Source organism: Lottia gigantea (assembly GCF_000327385.1).
Source record: "Lottia gigantea unplaced genomic scaffold LOTGIsca_36, whole genome shotgun sequence".
Classification (NCBI taxonomy): Eukaryota; Metazoa; Mollusca; class Gastropoda; family Lottiidae; genus Lottia; species Lottia gigantea.
This window is the reverse complement of record NW_008709220.1, coordinates 1,244,896-1,260,667: the sequence shown is the minus strand read 5'-3', so window position 1 is coordinate 1,260,667 and position 15,772 is coordinate 1,244,896. Positions and strand designations below refer to the sequence as shown.

The window sequence follows — 15,772 nt, the reverse complement described above, 5'->3', positions numbered from 1 at the left end:
TGTGATTGTAGAGTCATGAAAAGCTATTAAATCATATCGACAGTGACTCGTCACGCCTGATTAGCGCGCACTTGTGGTTATTCCTTATATGGAAACTTAGTCGAATTCCAAGAAGTGGCACGCGCTCTCATAGTTATAGGCAAGTGTGCTGTTTTATAAACATTTATTGATTTATCTTTTGAAAACATTCTAAAAGTGTCACATATAGCGCACCTTATTTTTATTATTAGTAACGCGATTCACCAGTCCCTTATAACTCGCGTTGTATTCGGGTTGTCATTCGAGTTGATCCATCTAATAAGTATTTTTATTTTGATATTTATGTTAATTCTATATGCATAAGATTATCAGGAGTACAAATGCAAGCAAGAATTTTATCATGTCACATTTATTTTATTATCGTAAGCATATTCCTAGGACTGCGCACGTGGAACTCTTTACTCGATTCACTGTTTTTAAAAAGTCTGGTTAATTGTGTCTCGATTGTTATGGCATGGCGCCATTTGTTTTAAGAATTGTTTGCCGTGGCTAAGATGTCATTGCTTTACAGTTATTTTACCACTACCTACCATTAAACACTGTGAATAAAATATCATCTATATTGACATTCTATCTTGATGGTTTTTGGGTGTGCGTTAGCCTGCCTGTGGCGCTAGTTGGGATAATCGTCAATTCCATCGGCAAAACAGAACAGTAAAATAACTCAAGTAAGACATTTTAGGTCAATTGATGAACTAAAATCGTATGTCTACATTACCGCAATACAGATTTACGTAACTTAGAACCAACAATTGTCCCCATTTTGAATTTCGAATAAAAAATAAACAACCTTAGTAAGAAGCTATGTCATTGAGAGAGACTTATTAACCAAGACTATAATTATTCCCCTTTTACGAACTCTTTAGTTATGAAGATAGATTCTTTCTGTTGTTTATGTATGACGTTGTAAATTCCATTCGAAGAAATCCATAATATCCATTTATAGTCTTCTTACAATGAACCATCGCATCAGGTGCTACTGGCATATGTAATAACCGCCGTAGAAGGTCTAAATATCCTACATGGTCCGAGTGAGACGGATTTATCGGAAAAGTTCATCATAAAGGTGTGTGAAAATTCTGACATTTTTGGCGGTAAAAAAGCCCGCACTGCACTTCAGTGAACATTTGTAAGTTTTCTGAACATATTAATCATGTCAAAAGAAGAAATAAGCCGTAAAAAACGAGTTAGAGGTGGACATAGAACTTCAGTGAAGCGCCTTATATCCATGGCGGACGAATATCCCAAAATACCAGATTTTGTGCCAAAGTTTGAGGCTACAGTATCAACCCTTCAAGAAAAGGAAGTTATACTCCGTGACATTAATAATGATCTGCTTGCCCTCGTCAACGAAGATGAAATAGAGGACGAAATTGGACAAGCAAATGAGTATTCAGAATTAATTCGCACAGCCATTCCAATATTAAAATGTCCATAGCTAATTAACTATTTCAACCCAAAATACTCAACAAACACAACACAATCATCATGATACAAGCCAGGTTCACACCACATATGATAACCATTTTAATCATTCCAATTCAAGGAGCAATTCACCTGCTGATGAAATTAATAGGCCCAGATCCAGAACTACATCACACCTTAAACTACCTAAACTCACCATGAAGGAATTTGATGGTAAATTAGATCAATGGTCATCTTTCTGGGATTCATTTGAAGCCACAATCCATAAACATCCTCATTTACCAGACATTGTTAAATTCAATTACCTAAACAGTTTATTGAGAGGTGATGCTGCTCAATCCATTAATGGTCTGTCCTTAACATCAGAAAATTATCATGAAGCTATTGAAATCCTCTGCAAAAGATTTGGTAATAAACAGGCGATCATTACAGAACACATGGAAACTCTGATGAATATTGAGGTCATAGATGGTGGTAGAAATATTAGAAAGCTGTATGATTCAGTTGAGGGACAGGTTAGAGCATTAAAGTCATTACGTGTTCCATCATCATCATATGGCTGTATGTTAACATCAATAATTCTCAGTAAACTGCCAGCTGATATTCGTCTTACCATGAGTAGAGAGCTTAAGGGTGATGACTGGCAATTTGATAAATTAATGGAACTTTTGTGTCAAGAAGTTGAAGCCTATGAAAGAGCCTCCATTCATCATCACAAATCACATTCAACCATTGTCAGTTCATCAAGAAGTCCACAATCCTATAAATATGGTAAAATGGGTACAGCCACAGCTTTATTGACGACAAATTTCAATCAAGGTACTTCGAAGCCCATAATGGATTAAACCATGAACCTCAGAACAATAATCAATTAAGGGCTCAAAATAAACTATCTCAAGATCCATCAATAAATGGTGCAACTGTGCTGTATGTGGAATCAACAACACCTGTTTTACTTCAGACCGCTGAAAGTGTTGTATTTTCTCCAAATCAGAGTTATAAGAAGGTTAAAATTAGACTTATTTTGGATTGTGGGAGCCAAAGAACTTATCTTTCGACTAGAGTTCGAGAATTCCTCCAACTACCCACATTTGACCAGAAATACATTATAATTAAAATATTTGGATCCACAGAAGAGTCAACCAAAACTGTAGATGTTGTTTATGTTAATATGCACTCCTCTTGTGGTGACATTCAATTAAGTGCCTTTGTCGTCCCTTTGATCTGTGACCCCTTGACATCTCAACCCATATCTCAAGCTAAGAGATATTTTCCACACCTCTCAGAATTTGAGTTTGCAGATAGTTCAAATATGGAATCTGGTGTAGAGATAGACATGTTTATCGGTGCAGATCAATATTGGAGTCTAATAACTGGAGGTATAATACGGGGGGAGAATGGACCTTCAGCAATATGTACCAAGTTAGGTTGGGTACTCTCAGGCCCTTTACACACGGCAGATATAGATCCACATCAAAATACAAACTTAATCACAACCCATGTGTTGAAGTGTGAAACCAAATTAAGTGAGGAGGTTAATCCTATAATCCACAATTCTGAACTTGAAAATTGCTTCCATAAGTTTTGGGACTTAGAATCATTGGGTATTAAGCTACTATAAAGATCTCAGCGATTCCATCTGTTTTAAAGAAGGAAGATATGAAGTCAAGTTGCCCTGGAAGATTCCTCACCCTTTTCTTCCTGACAACTACAGCACCAGCCTGAAATGTTTTAATAATCTAATGAAAAGGTTGCAGGGAGAACCCGAAGTATTACGTCAGTACAACCAAGTCATAGAAAATCAGCTGGAAAGCGGTATCTTAGAATTAGTTGATGAAAATGATCCAGGGGAAGCGGGAAAGGGCATTATCTAACTCATCATGGTGTCATTCGGGCTGATAAGGACACAACAAAACTTCGCATAGTTTATGACGCGTCAGCAAAAGATCAAGGTCCTTCACTTAATGACTGTTTACTCATTGGACCTCCATTAACCCATAATATTCTTGATATTCTTCTGCGATTCAGGGTGAATAAAATTGCTTTAACAGGTGACATTGAAAAAGCCTTCTTGATGGTATCAATAGCCCAAGAGGATAGAGATGTGCTTCGTTTTCTTTGGGTCCAAAACTTTAACGACGAAAACGCCTCAATAATAACTTTAAGATTTGCGAGAGTTGCATTTGGCGTATCTTCAAGCCCATTCTTACTGAATGCCACTATTAAATATCATTTAGAACAATATACAGAAGAAGACCTACAATCTGTTCATAAAATGTTTAGCTCTATATATGTGGATGATTTAAGTTTAGGGGCGAATGATGTTGATTCTGCTTACGAACTTTATCTCAAGTCAAAAACAACACTGGCGGAGGCAGGTTTTAATTTGAGAAAATTGAATGAAAGGATTGCAGCCAATGAATCTCAATTTGAACAATGTCAACCGGAAGAAGAAAATTCAGTTCTTACTGACGATGAGTCTTATGCCAAATTGTTTTTAGGTGTGACCGATTCAAGTAAGGAAGAGCAGAAATCTTGGGTGTTAAGTGGAACTTTAATTCAGACTTGTTTTGTTTCAATTTAAAGGAAATATCAAATTTAGCTAAAGAGTCTTTGCCAACCAAAAGGAATATTGTGAGCCTTGCATCTAAAATATTTGACCCATTCGGTTATTTATCTCCAGTGACAATTCAGATCAAAATACTGTTTCAACAACTGTGTAAATCTGATTGTAACTGGGACACTGAACTAAAGGGAGATAATCTTGACAGTTGGCATAAATTAGCCGAATCTCTTCAAGTGGACATTTCGTATTTCCTACCCAGATGTTTATTTTATGGTATATCTGAAACTGTTTTGAATTGCTCATTGCACGGATTTTGTGACGCATCCATGAATGCCTATGGTGCCGTCATTTATCTCAGAATAGTCACTTCTACGAATGCCCATCTCGATGTGATGCCGGACTTAACCACAGATACTTTCTTAAGATGTTTCAAACGATTTGTGGCGCGATTCGGTTATCCAGTACAAATCATATCGGACAATGCAAAGACATTTGTATCGGCCTCTGAATACCTTAGATTATTCTCAGATAACTCTCCTGTAAGACATTATTGTGGAAACATCGTATAGACTGGTCATTCAATTTGGAAAAAGCACCCTGGTGGGGTGGCATCTTTGAAAGACTCATTAAATCAACAAAACGGTGTTAAAAGAAAACCATCGGAAATGCCAAGTTATCCTATGATGAACTCCTAACCGTAGTAGTTGAAATAGAGACAATTCTAAATTGTAGACCCCTTTCATATGTGTCATCCGAAGACTGCGAGGAACCATTAACTCCATCTCATTTGTTGTATGGACGTCGTTTGTTAGGCCTTCCAGATAGTGAACGTTCAGATTTCAATGAAGATTATAACCCAGAGCGCCCTAGCAATTTGAGAAAGAGACATTTTCATATGAACATGGTGTTGCGTCATTTTTGGTCTCGGTGGAAGTTAGAATATCTCTTGGAATTGCGTAATAGTCACAGAACAAGCTCGAGTCAAACTTCAAACACCGTCTCAATTGGAGATATCGTCATTGTCAATGATGAACACCAACCACGTAGTTTGTGGAAGCTAGGCAAAGTCAAGAAACTCATTACTGGAACCGATGGATTGTCCAGAGGTGCGGTTGTAAGAGTTAGCGGTCATGGAAAGTCGTCGTCCTATCCAACTATTATATCCATTAGAAGTCAATCATCAATCAAACACGGTAGAAGATCTTGAAAGGCCACGTCCAATAGAACCACAAGCAATTGTGCCAGATCCAGTGGAACCTATGCCAGGTCAACGTCCACGTCGTTTGGCAGCAATCCAATCTGATGCTAAGCGAAAGGAATGGATAAACCGATTAACCAATTGTGATGGACAATTTGACAGTCATTGATTTATCGATCCTCTATCAGTTGAACATAGTAATGTAGCTCATTCTATACCTATAAGTGATTTATTGTGATATCCATTTCCATGTAGGACATTCGTATGGCTATCAGGGGAGTGTGAGAGAGAATTATTAACCAAGACTATAATTATTCCCCTTTTTACAAACTCTTTAGTTATGAAGATAGATTCTTTCTGTTGTTTATGTATGACGTTGTAAATTCCATTCGAAGAAATCCATAATAAATCCATAATATCCATTTATACAGTCTTCTTACAATGAACCATCGCATCAGGTGCTACTGGCATATGTAGTAACCGCCATAGGAGGTCAAAATATCCTACAAGCACAGATTACGCCAGGTTTATATTATCTATTTGTTCTGAGTTTAAAAAAACCCTGACATTTCTGAAAGACTCGGAACAAAATTATGAATTTCTCGACAAAAGGTGGTAGGCCATCTAATTAATCTATTTTATATTTTGGACAAATGCCAGATATGAACTCTTCCATGAATCAAATATGGGAGTTTGTTTAACGCGAAGTTGATTCAATACGGGTAAAAAGGATCGTGTATACTCAACATCTTGTAAAATTGACCCCGTTGTATATTTAATCTAAGCTGGTTCTAGTGTAGACTAACCTTGTATATGTAGTTATAGGTGTTATAGAAGATACTCTCCTATAGAAGCACTGGCCTAGGTCACAAGTAGAGACTATGGAATTCAACATGAAAACTATATCAATTCAAACAGAATATGTTTTACTGAAGATTATTCATAGATTAATTTGGAGAGATTACAGGAAAAAATATATTAAACTCAAATTCCAATGTAGTGTGTCTTTTTGGTGTCAATTGACAAACCCGGCAGTCTTTGTCTGTAGCTTCGTTTGCGCTTGTGGACAGACGGACTCTCTGTGTGGACACTGTGCACTTTTGCATGAAATGAACTCTTTTCCAAAAAGTGTCCAAAAATGAGGTATTTACTGGCTACACATTTTCACATCAGTTATGGTGAGATAGTGATTAAAACACACATCACTTGATTCTTTTATAGCTGGAGTACAATATCTCCATCCTGAAATTAAAAAAAAACCTCATTTACATGTAATTTCCTTCCAAATTCCTCCAAAATTCATCACATGGCAGCCATTTTTTTGAAGGACTACTTTTTTCCTTCTATGTATGGTGATCTGTTTGTCCCTTCAGTATTTCACTATGGTAGCTTACTCTTCAAACAGTAACATTATTTATTTCAACTTCAGTACTTGACAGTACTATAAAACATAAAAATTGTTTAGAAATAAAAAAAAAAAATTTTTTGTAAAAGACAATTTGGTCGGTATCTATGGATTGCCCGTCACGTGATATCTATTGACAGTCCTAGGGTGCCTAATAAAAACTATCTACTTACCTTGATTTCATAAATTATCGGCTATGGATGATACATAATCATTTTCACAGTGAACAAATTGTTGTATTAGATAAAAAAAAAACCAACCTGTGACAATGAATATTTTCAAAAAATATGATCGATTTTTCTGATTTCGAGATTTATTTGCATGTTTAACATAACAAATGTTTTCATAATAATTGACACCCTTTTCTTATCAAAAATCAATCATGTATTCAAAAAGGCGAAGGAATTTTTGATCAAACGTGCAAGACGATTTGTAAACAAAATGCAACCCTGTTGTGTAAAAAAGTAAATTAGAGGTAGGAAAATCGAAATTTTTTCCGGAGTAATTATATGAGAGGAAGGGGTAAATAAGTATCTTTTATATACAGTTGATTTGATTTCACTTCAATAACATCATGAAAGATGACATGCATTTTTCTGTCACTTTATCGAGAGGGGCTTACAGCTGATGTCCGCCATTTTTGTCCACCAACAAATCTAAAAAGCTCAGCCCACAAATACCTTATTTACAGGGTTTTCATGGCTGGACAAACCCGACATTATTCAGACATGCTTGATTCAAAAATCTGCTTTCTAGTACAGGAAGCCCTTTGTTTAGGTAATAAAATATTTGTTAGAGTTTGGTGTTTTCCACTGCATTGATACAACGAGGGGTAAGTAATATATCTGAAGGGACAAGATGGATTGTGTTTAGTTGGTAGTAATGAAATTAGTCGGTTGTCGGTTGCGGGGGGGGAAGGGAGGGGAGGAGTAGCTACGGGCCTGTAAGGTTCTGTACAGTCGGCATCGGGTTCCTGCTTCTAAAAGAATGATCGAGAACCCTTCAACGAGGGGTTCAGTCAGTGGCAATTTCTCATTTTTGCTTTTCAATGGTGTCCAGTTTCGTTAGGGTAACTTCTTTGGGCATTAGATTTTACGCCTTGGAGAATTGGAGGTCACTTATGTTCTAGTGAGGGTAAGCTGTTTTAAAGTGAATTGGTGTCAACTCGTCAACAAATATAATACAAATATCATGTTTATCCTCTAAATTCAAATATTCTCATATATCATGGTCTACTGTAGACTTGGGAATTTTAGGGATTTTCAGCACTTTTACTTTAGCACAGATTACGCCAGGTTTATATTATCTATTTGTTCTGAGTTTAAAAAAAACCCTGACATTTCTGAAAGACTCGGAACAAAATTATGAATTTCTCGACAAAAGGTGGTAGGCCATCTAATTAATCTATTTTATATTTTGGACAAATGTCAAGATATGAACTCTTCCATGAATCAAATATGTTTAGCGCGAAGTTGATTCTATACGGGTAAAAAAGTCGCTGCACATTATTCATTTCAATACGTCTGTATTGTGTATTAACTATTATTAACTGACACCATAAGTGATTGAAAACACAAACTGAACAATATATGCAATAGGCTACTCAATATAGGGCTCTTTATAATTCATGATGTCATATACACGTGATCCTTCATTTAGCCTCCTTTATCCAGACCCATTGTGTGTCGTCTTGCTATTGGATAATACATTCTAGCCATTGAGAGAAAACCGAGGGTTGTCGTACTATAATTATTCCAGATAAAGTTTTAGTATAAGTAAGTAGATATTTTATTTTAATCATTTTGTATTTGTTATGGGGTTAGGTCCAAGAGTTAAAATGACCACAAACTAGTCTCTGAATACAATGTTTTCTGTAATACCTACAATTGTTTCCGTATGAATTGAAATATCAATTACCAAATACTAGTGAGAGTCTTAGATTGTCTTTGGGTTGATGAAAATGTTAACCACTGGAAAAAATATTATTTATGGAGATAAGAACACATTCTTTCCAAGTTAATATTCCAAAGTAAGGTTTGATTTTCTCTCGGCTTCCATTCTTAACCGAAAATCTTACTTAATTCTGTACGTATTCATGAAAAAATGTAATGGCCGCTTTCGTTTTGTTTTCGTTCGCGAACATAGCGTCATAACGTGTGATTTAATTTGACTTGCTGAGATTCCAAGAAAGATTTCAGGGCCTATTGTAATTGTTATAGCTATAGTCTCAAGGTAGTATGACGAATGAGGATGTGGTTTGAACACGATGATAGCCCTACAGCTGTTTGATAATTATGCAAAATACTCATACAAAATATCCCATGCACCTATAACTATTTCATTTATCTACGCAATTAGATATAAATAGAAGGGGATTTCCAGTTTAGAAGTTTAGTTTTTACATTCAGATCAGATCAGATAATTTTATTCATGTTATGATCAATACTGTAAACAAAGGTCATCGGCGACTTTTTTAGTGTTTGTAGACCTTCTGTAGTGGCAACGTTGTTATTAAATATAAATTGAAACATTTTTGCAAAGCCAGTATTTGCACATTACCAAATGTGCAAAAAGTATAAAATCGGCTCTGGATGTTTTTTGGATCGATTTTCTTCGGAATTTCATATTTGGAATCTACATGTAATATATGATATGATAGCAGTTACAAAAAAATCTAAATTTGAAAATTTGTCGCCACTTTATGGCGTTTTCCTGAATTACTAAATCTGAAAGCAATTTTGTTTTGAAAAAAGTGTTTATAGGCTGTTTGGGCTGAAAATTGTCTTCAGAATTGTCCCAGCACCAGACATTTCAGCCCAAGAAAATATTACTTGAAATGGCTGATAAATGCTAAGAGAAAGAGTCATTTTAGTTTTTACCACAGAAATTACAAGTGGCTTTATTTATCATTTAAACTATAAGGTTGGTTTATAGGAGCACCTTCACTATCCATGCATACCTTAGTTTCAGAGACAGGAACATAATCAGTAATAGTGTTCACAGCTCATCGTCGAAAATTGAGCCTTCAAATCTATGTGTATCCATAATTATTCACGTTTGAAAGTCAAAAATTCGACTGGAATTTTAGCGAGACTTTGTCATATATAGAAAACACATGATTATATAGGAATAGACAGTGACATTTCTTGTTTGAGGTATATTTGAAGCGATTTTCGTGCGTATTAGTACTTCTTAAGACTATTAAAGCACAATAAAGACCCAAATCAATCCCCGAAAATACCGACTGTTCCCCTTTAATTTTCCTCGTGTAACCTCATGGAAATTTTTCAAAATACCCATTCCAATGTCCTCCACAAAACATTTATATGGACAGATTGTTAAAGGTTAAATATTTTTTCTCATTTGAAGGCCAGACAATATCAACTCTTCAAAATCAATAATGAATGTACCAGGTAAGACTATTAGACATCAAGACTGGAATTATTATGGCTTAATATTTACAGACTTTCTGTCGGGGGTTTTGATTGGCTGTTTAACCTTTACGCCCAATTCTGTCCTTCAGTTTCTCTTTGTTGAAGAAAGCTGTAAACTCTCTCGGCTGTTGCAGAGTTCCGCGCACAGTAATCCTTTAGACTGTCATGAGGAGTTGGGTGTAGCAACGGTAGTACATGTATATTATCAATATTCTACTGGATATAATGGTACCGTTGCTCAAGGAACATGGGTGAGGGGTGGTCATTCTAGTTTTTGTTTTAAATGAAAAACTCTGAATTTCTAAATCTGGAAGCAATTTTGTTTTGAAAAAAGTGTTTATGGGCTGTTTCGACTCAAAAGTGTCTTCAGAATTGTCACAGCACCAGACATTTTAAGCACGAGAAAATATCGCTTAAAATGGCTGATAAATATCATGAGAAAGAATCATTTTAATACGCCCACATAAAATGGGGGGGGGGGGGGGGCGTATATTGGCGTCACCCATGTCCGTTGGTCCGTCGGTCCGTCCACAATTGTTCGTAAACACTCTAGAAGACACTATTCTTCACAGATTTTGTTTGTTTTCACGCAAGGATGAACCCTATCGAAAATCAGAAGAATCGAAGAATATTTAGTATGAGTTATTACCTGAGTTCTTGAAAACGCGTTCAATTTTTAGCTCGTAAACATTCTTGGCGGATGTTGACGAAACTCGGTTTGAGTGTTAGTAATCAGTTATTACTTATCACCTATGGATAAACCCTGTTAAAAATCAGTAGAATCGAAAATCAAAGTATGAGTTATTGACCTCGTCCTTGAATCGCTTTTGCTCGTAAACACTTAATGGCACGAATGATTATCGCCGGATTTTGAGATTGTTCTGTATCACACCAAAAAAGTTCAAAAGAAATGTATGACTGAAGATTTAATATTTCATACCGGAGATTTTTACTATATACTGTCAAATATTCAAAATCAAAGCTGCCAGTGGGCGTATATTACCTTGCCTGACAAGCTATCTGATATATTTGCAGCACTAGAATTGGAAGAGTATCGAATAGACAGATTTCCAAGAGGTAAGATAATCCGTATTAAAGGATTGTAAAAAAAAATTCTTGTGTGTATTGTTGGCTTTGATTTGCGCACCATTCCAATATTCATTCAGACATCTGTGATTCTAGCAATTATAAAAACGCAGATTTTAAGTACGTAGCATGAAAATTATTTATAGTTTATATTGTTTCACACACTTTTTATACGCCCACATGGAAATGTGGACGTATATTGCCCTCGCCCCTGTCCGTCGGTCCGTCAACATTTCTTGTGAACACAATAGAGACTACAGTTTTCAACTGATTTTGATGAAATTTAGTGTGATTATTTATATTGATGAGATCTTGGTCAAGTTCTAATTTGACGATCTTTCGATGAACGGTTTTTGAGTTATTGCCCTTGACTTAGGAAAAACACGTTAAAATTTGTTTGTGAACACAATAGAGACTACAGTTTTCAACTGATTTTAATGAAACATGGTGTGATCTTGTATATTGATGAGATAATTTGATGTATTTGGGTTATTGATATTGATTTTTAAAAATTTGGTGGAATTTCTCAGCAAATAACTGGCAGTAAATATATAAATCATTGAATTCAAACTATTAAAATTTCTTTATTATGACAAAATTCATACTTTAGTCACTAAAGACTGTTTTATTATTTCTGACAGCTGCCAGTGGGCGTATGTTACCTTGCCTGGCAAGCTATCTTTCTCTCACATGAAAGTTGTAACATTGAAATATATACTTTGAAATTCATCATCTATTTCTCCATTCTCCAAACTGTATACCCATTTTTTTTGAATTCCCAATTCTGACTTTTAAAAGTTGATATTGAATCCATTTTTATGTGTTGTTTATTGTCATGAGCCAGTTATTTGTTATGTAAATATTGGTTTTGCAATCTTGTGGATATAATTTGTTTCAATCTTCGTGACAAGAACAATTTTCTATAGTTTTGAGAATTCATATCAGGGCATTATATGAACCCATAGAGGCATTTGGCAATCCTCTACAGTTTCTGTTTAGTTGAATTTGTCAAATAATAGTAAAATATTGCGACCTGAATATAGTCCATAGCTTTACAGCCCTCATCTGGAACTTACTTATTCAATGGTATATTCTGACTTTGTTTACACAAGCTTGTGGACCTGCACGAAGTTTTAACTACAAGAGTCTTGTGATCACGTGATCTAGTGACAATAAACAATGGCTGCCCTTTATTACCATGGTATGTAATGTCCGTTATTTTTCCCGTCATGATGACATTGTCATTTATTTTCTGATGTTTCTAACGCTCAGCTTTTTCTTGTTAAGTAATCCCAGGCTTCAAAATTTGTCTTTCAAGCTAGTGTTATTCTTAAATTGCCAAATATTTCGATCTTATATTTTGATGATATTTTTGTTTTATTTCCAGGAATATGTGTTATTTTTAACATTGAGAATTTTAGAAATTCTCGTATGAATCTACCAGGGTCATCTAAAGATAGAGGTGAGAACAATTTCTTTATTTATTGACTTATAAAAAATGAAATGAAAGGAGTTACTTTTTTGCATCTAAGTGGTTAATGAGGACAGAAACGCAGGGAAATGTTGCCAGGACATCCGATTTGGCATTAGTCTGCTCTTTTTAGAATGCTGTCGAGGAATCTTTAACATGCACAACCTGTAGCTCACAGGACCTCTGTTTATTGTCCAACTTGAATGCCGAAATCATTTTTCCATATCAGTCCCTCCGACCTACACCTACAAGAGGAAACCGGATAAGATTTTTTTTAGAGATTTATAAAGGCTTTTCTTTGATCGCAAACGCTCATAGAGGCAAATCTACAGGCGTCTTGAACAATGTTTCAATGATTTTTTTTTTGATTTTTATTATAACGATAATGGAAGCAGACGTCTTTTGACTATTTTTGGTTCACTTTCTTTTTATCTGAATGTTCCCAAGGCCTCGAAATAAACAAAAGTGTACGAAGTATCAAAAAGCTTGGGAAATAGAGATTTACCTTATAGATCTTTCATAAATTTGATTACAGATGCTGCTGAAGGTACCTTTAAAAATCTTGGATTCATTGTGAAGTTACACAATAATTTAAAAGGTGACGAAATTATTCAGGAGATGAAGAGCTATGCACGAGAAGATCACCGCCAATATGATTGTTTTGTATGTGTAATTACGTCACATGGTATAAGGGACGAAATCCTTGGATCAGATGGTGTATCAGTACCAATTAGAAGTCTAACAGACCCCTTTAAAGCTATTCCTTGCCCAGACCTGTGTGGTAAACCGAAGCTGTTTTTTATTGATGCTTGTCAGGGTCACGAACGACAACAAGGTGAGTGTAATATCATAGACAAGAGCTGCAAACATATCTCCTACTGTTCTGTATTTTAGTGGATTAATGAAAATGAACAACACCTTGCTTCAATTTGTTTTCACCACTTCAATGTCAACTCTATTAAAATTTTCAATTGCTCATTGCTTACTTCTTAGGAGCCTTTGAACGAACCCGTTCGCAATCTGTTTGGCCAATCGTACCTTAGTCTTAGAAATAAAAGATTTTCAGCTGAGCGAATCAGTAAAAGCGTACAGAGTACGGTTGAGATTTTAGGCTTCAATTCCATGTTTGAAAGATAATATGACGACTCGTCTTCTCTTGAGACTATTCCATGATATAAAGATATATAATGTGAAATTTATAATTAGTTATATTTTTATGGATTACCGGTATACATATTTCACAAGGAACTAGTACTTCTGGAGACTATTTACATATTCATATTCAAGACCCAAATCAACCCAAGAAAACGCTGACTGTTCACACCTACGGTGTGCTAGAGTACCTATATTGTCGTGCTTTTAATAGGGTTGTATCAATGACACCTATTTGACAATAAAGTTATCATTTTCCTTAGGTTCAAAGTGATTCAGTAGCTTTTGGAAAAGCCTCCCCTGTTGACCCTGTTGTGGAAGTTATTCCCAACGAAGCTGACTTCCTGATGGCATATGCAACAGTTCCAGGATTTGTATCATATCTTGATAATAGAACTGGATCATTTTTCATACAAACATTGTGTAAAGCTTTAGAGGAATATGCTGAACGGTAAGTGGTTTCTCTTTTCTTTTTATCTCTTTTAAAGGGACAGTTGCGAATTATGCAATTTTCGTACATTTCTAGTAGCCTTCTTCTGAAGACTATTGACATATATTGTATATACCTGTCCCTTTAATGGGACTTATACTTGGTACTTCAAAGTATGCAATTGGATCCGTAACTGTTAACACAAACCAAACAATCATATCAAGGAATTGACTGACAACTAGCAAGACTGATTGTTCAGTCGATATATTGTGATTCTGCAAGATTCCATTGCTTCATGTAGTCGTTGATAATCCAGTTGCTCCAAGATTCTGCTAGTAGAACCACCAAACAATTCCGAAAGTGTACAATGACTGTCAAGAAACAAGCATGTTAGTAAGAAAAGTAAGAGCAGTCTATTTCGTATCTGGGTAGAATGATTGATAATTAGATTTAAACTGGCCAGAATTTTAAACTTCTACAAAAATCACCTGACACGCACTTGTGTCTGTTTTAAACTGCCATTAAATGTCATGAAATATCGTAGTAAACTTGTTAGATTGGTTTATATTTTTGTTTTATTTCAGATTGGATATACTTCATATTTTAACTATGGTGGACAATGCAGTTAGTAAACGCAATATAACCATTGATGACTCTAAATGTAAACAATCACCTGGGCCTTTATTCACGCTACGAAAACTGCTATTCTTAAAGCCCCCCAAATAAGAATATCTTTACTGTATAATTATTTAAAAACTATTAATGTTAATTTCGGGGGTTGATTTCCCTATTTCTATCATTGTCTTTTATATATATGATAGAAATTAGGAATTTAAGGTTGTAATATTGCGTTTAGGCAATGTTACGAAAGCACAGGCACAGGCATGTAGGCGTAACCTGTAGTGATAGAGCAATGTTTGTGAAGTTAGTTTAAAAGAATGATATAGAATATTTGAAATGCAAATTCATTATCTTCCGAATCTGAAATACATAAGAAGAATACTGGTTCCAACAGGAACATTAATAACCATGGAAATCATAATAAACATTTTCACTGGTGAAACTGAGGAATTGTCCTATATTAAATGAAAAGGAAAATGCGTATTTCATATAAAAAATATATATAATTTATTAAGTGAAAATAGTATACATGTATGATTGTTTTGCGAGGAAACTCTTCAATTGTAAGTTATCATAAATAAGAAATATTAATTAAAGGAAATGTACTAAACCTATGGAAGGGGGGTGGGGGGTAATCTACCACGGACTAAGATATCATTTAGATTTTTATTACGGGTATAGGCGACAACTAAATCATTTGTAAAGACTGTTGGAAATTTTTCCTGCAATTCTTTGTAAAGACGGATAATTATTCGGGGAACTTGACCAGCTGTGTTGTTGTATTGAATAACAAAAGGTATAATTTGGAAATCAACTTGGATGTTCATTCCTAAAGGATGCATGGTTTGTAATTTGTTTATCCAATAATTTTCGCGAATGAGTCGAATTTTCTTCGTATCAATGCCAGGTTGTTCGTATATCTGTTCAATGGGAATAATTTTCAGG

The 15,772-nt window shown here is 35.2% G+C and overlaps 1 protein-coding gene across 1 annotated transcript in view; it reads left to right on the top strand.

The window, feature by feature from the left end:
- Nucleotides 1–13,176: 13,176 nt before the first annotated feature.
- The window catches only part of LOTGIDRAFT_121371 (hypothetical protein), a gene marked incomplete at both ends in the record, with an annotated part of 4,438 nt that continues 1,842 nt past the window's right edge, over nucleotides 13,177–15,772 (top strand). Inside the window, 2 exons of the mRNA XM_009058872.1 lie at nucleotides 13,177–13,465; nucleotides 14,059–14,227. Of these exons, the coding sequence (XP_009057120.1) occupies nucleotides 13,177–13,465; nucleotides 14,059–14,227 (458 nt within the window). The remainder of the gene's footprint in view (nucleotides 13,466–14,058; nucleotides 14,228–15,772) is intronic.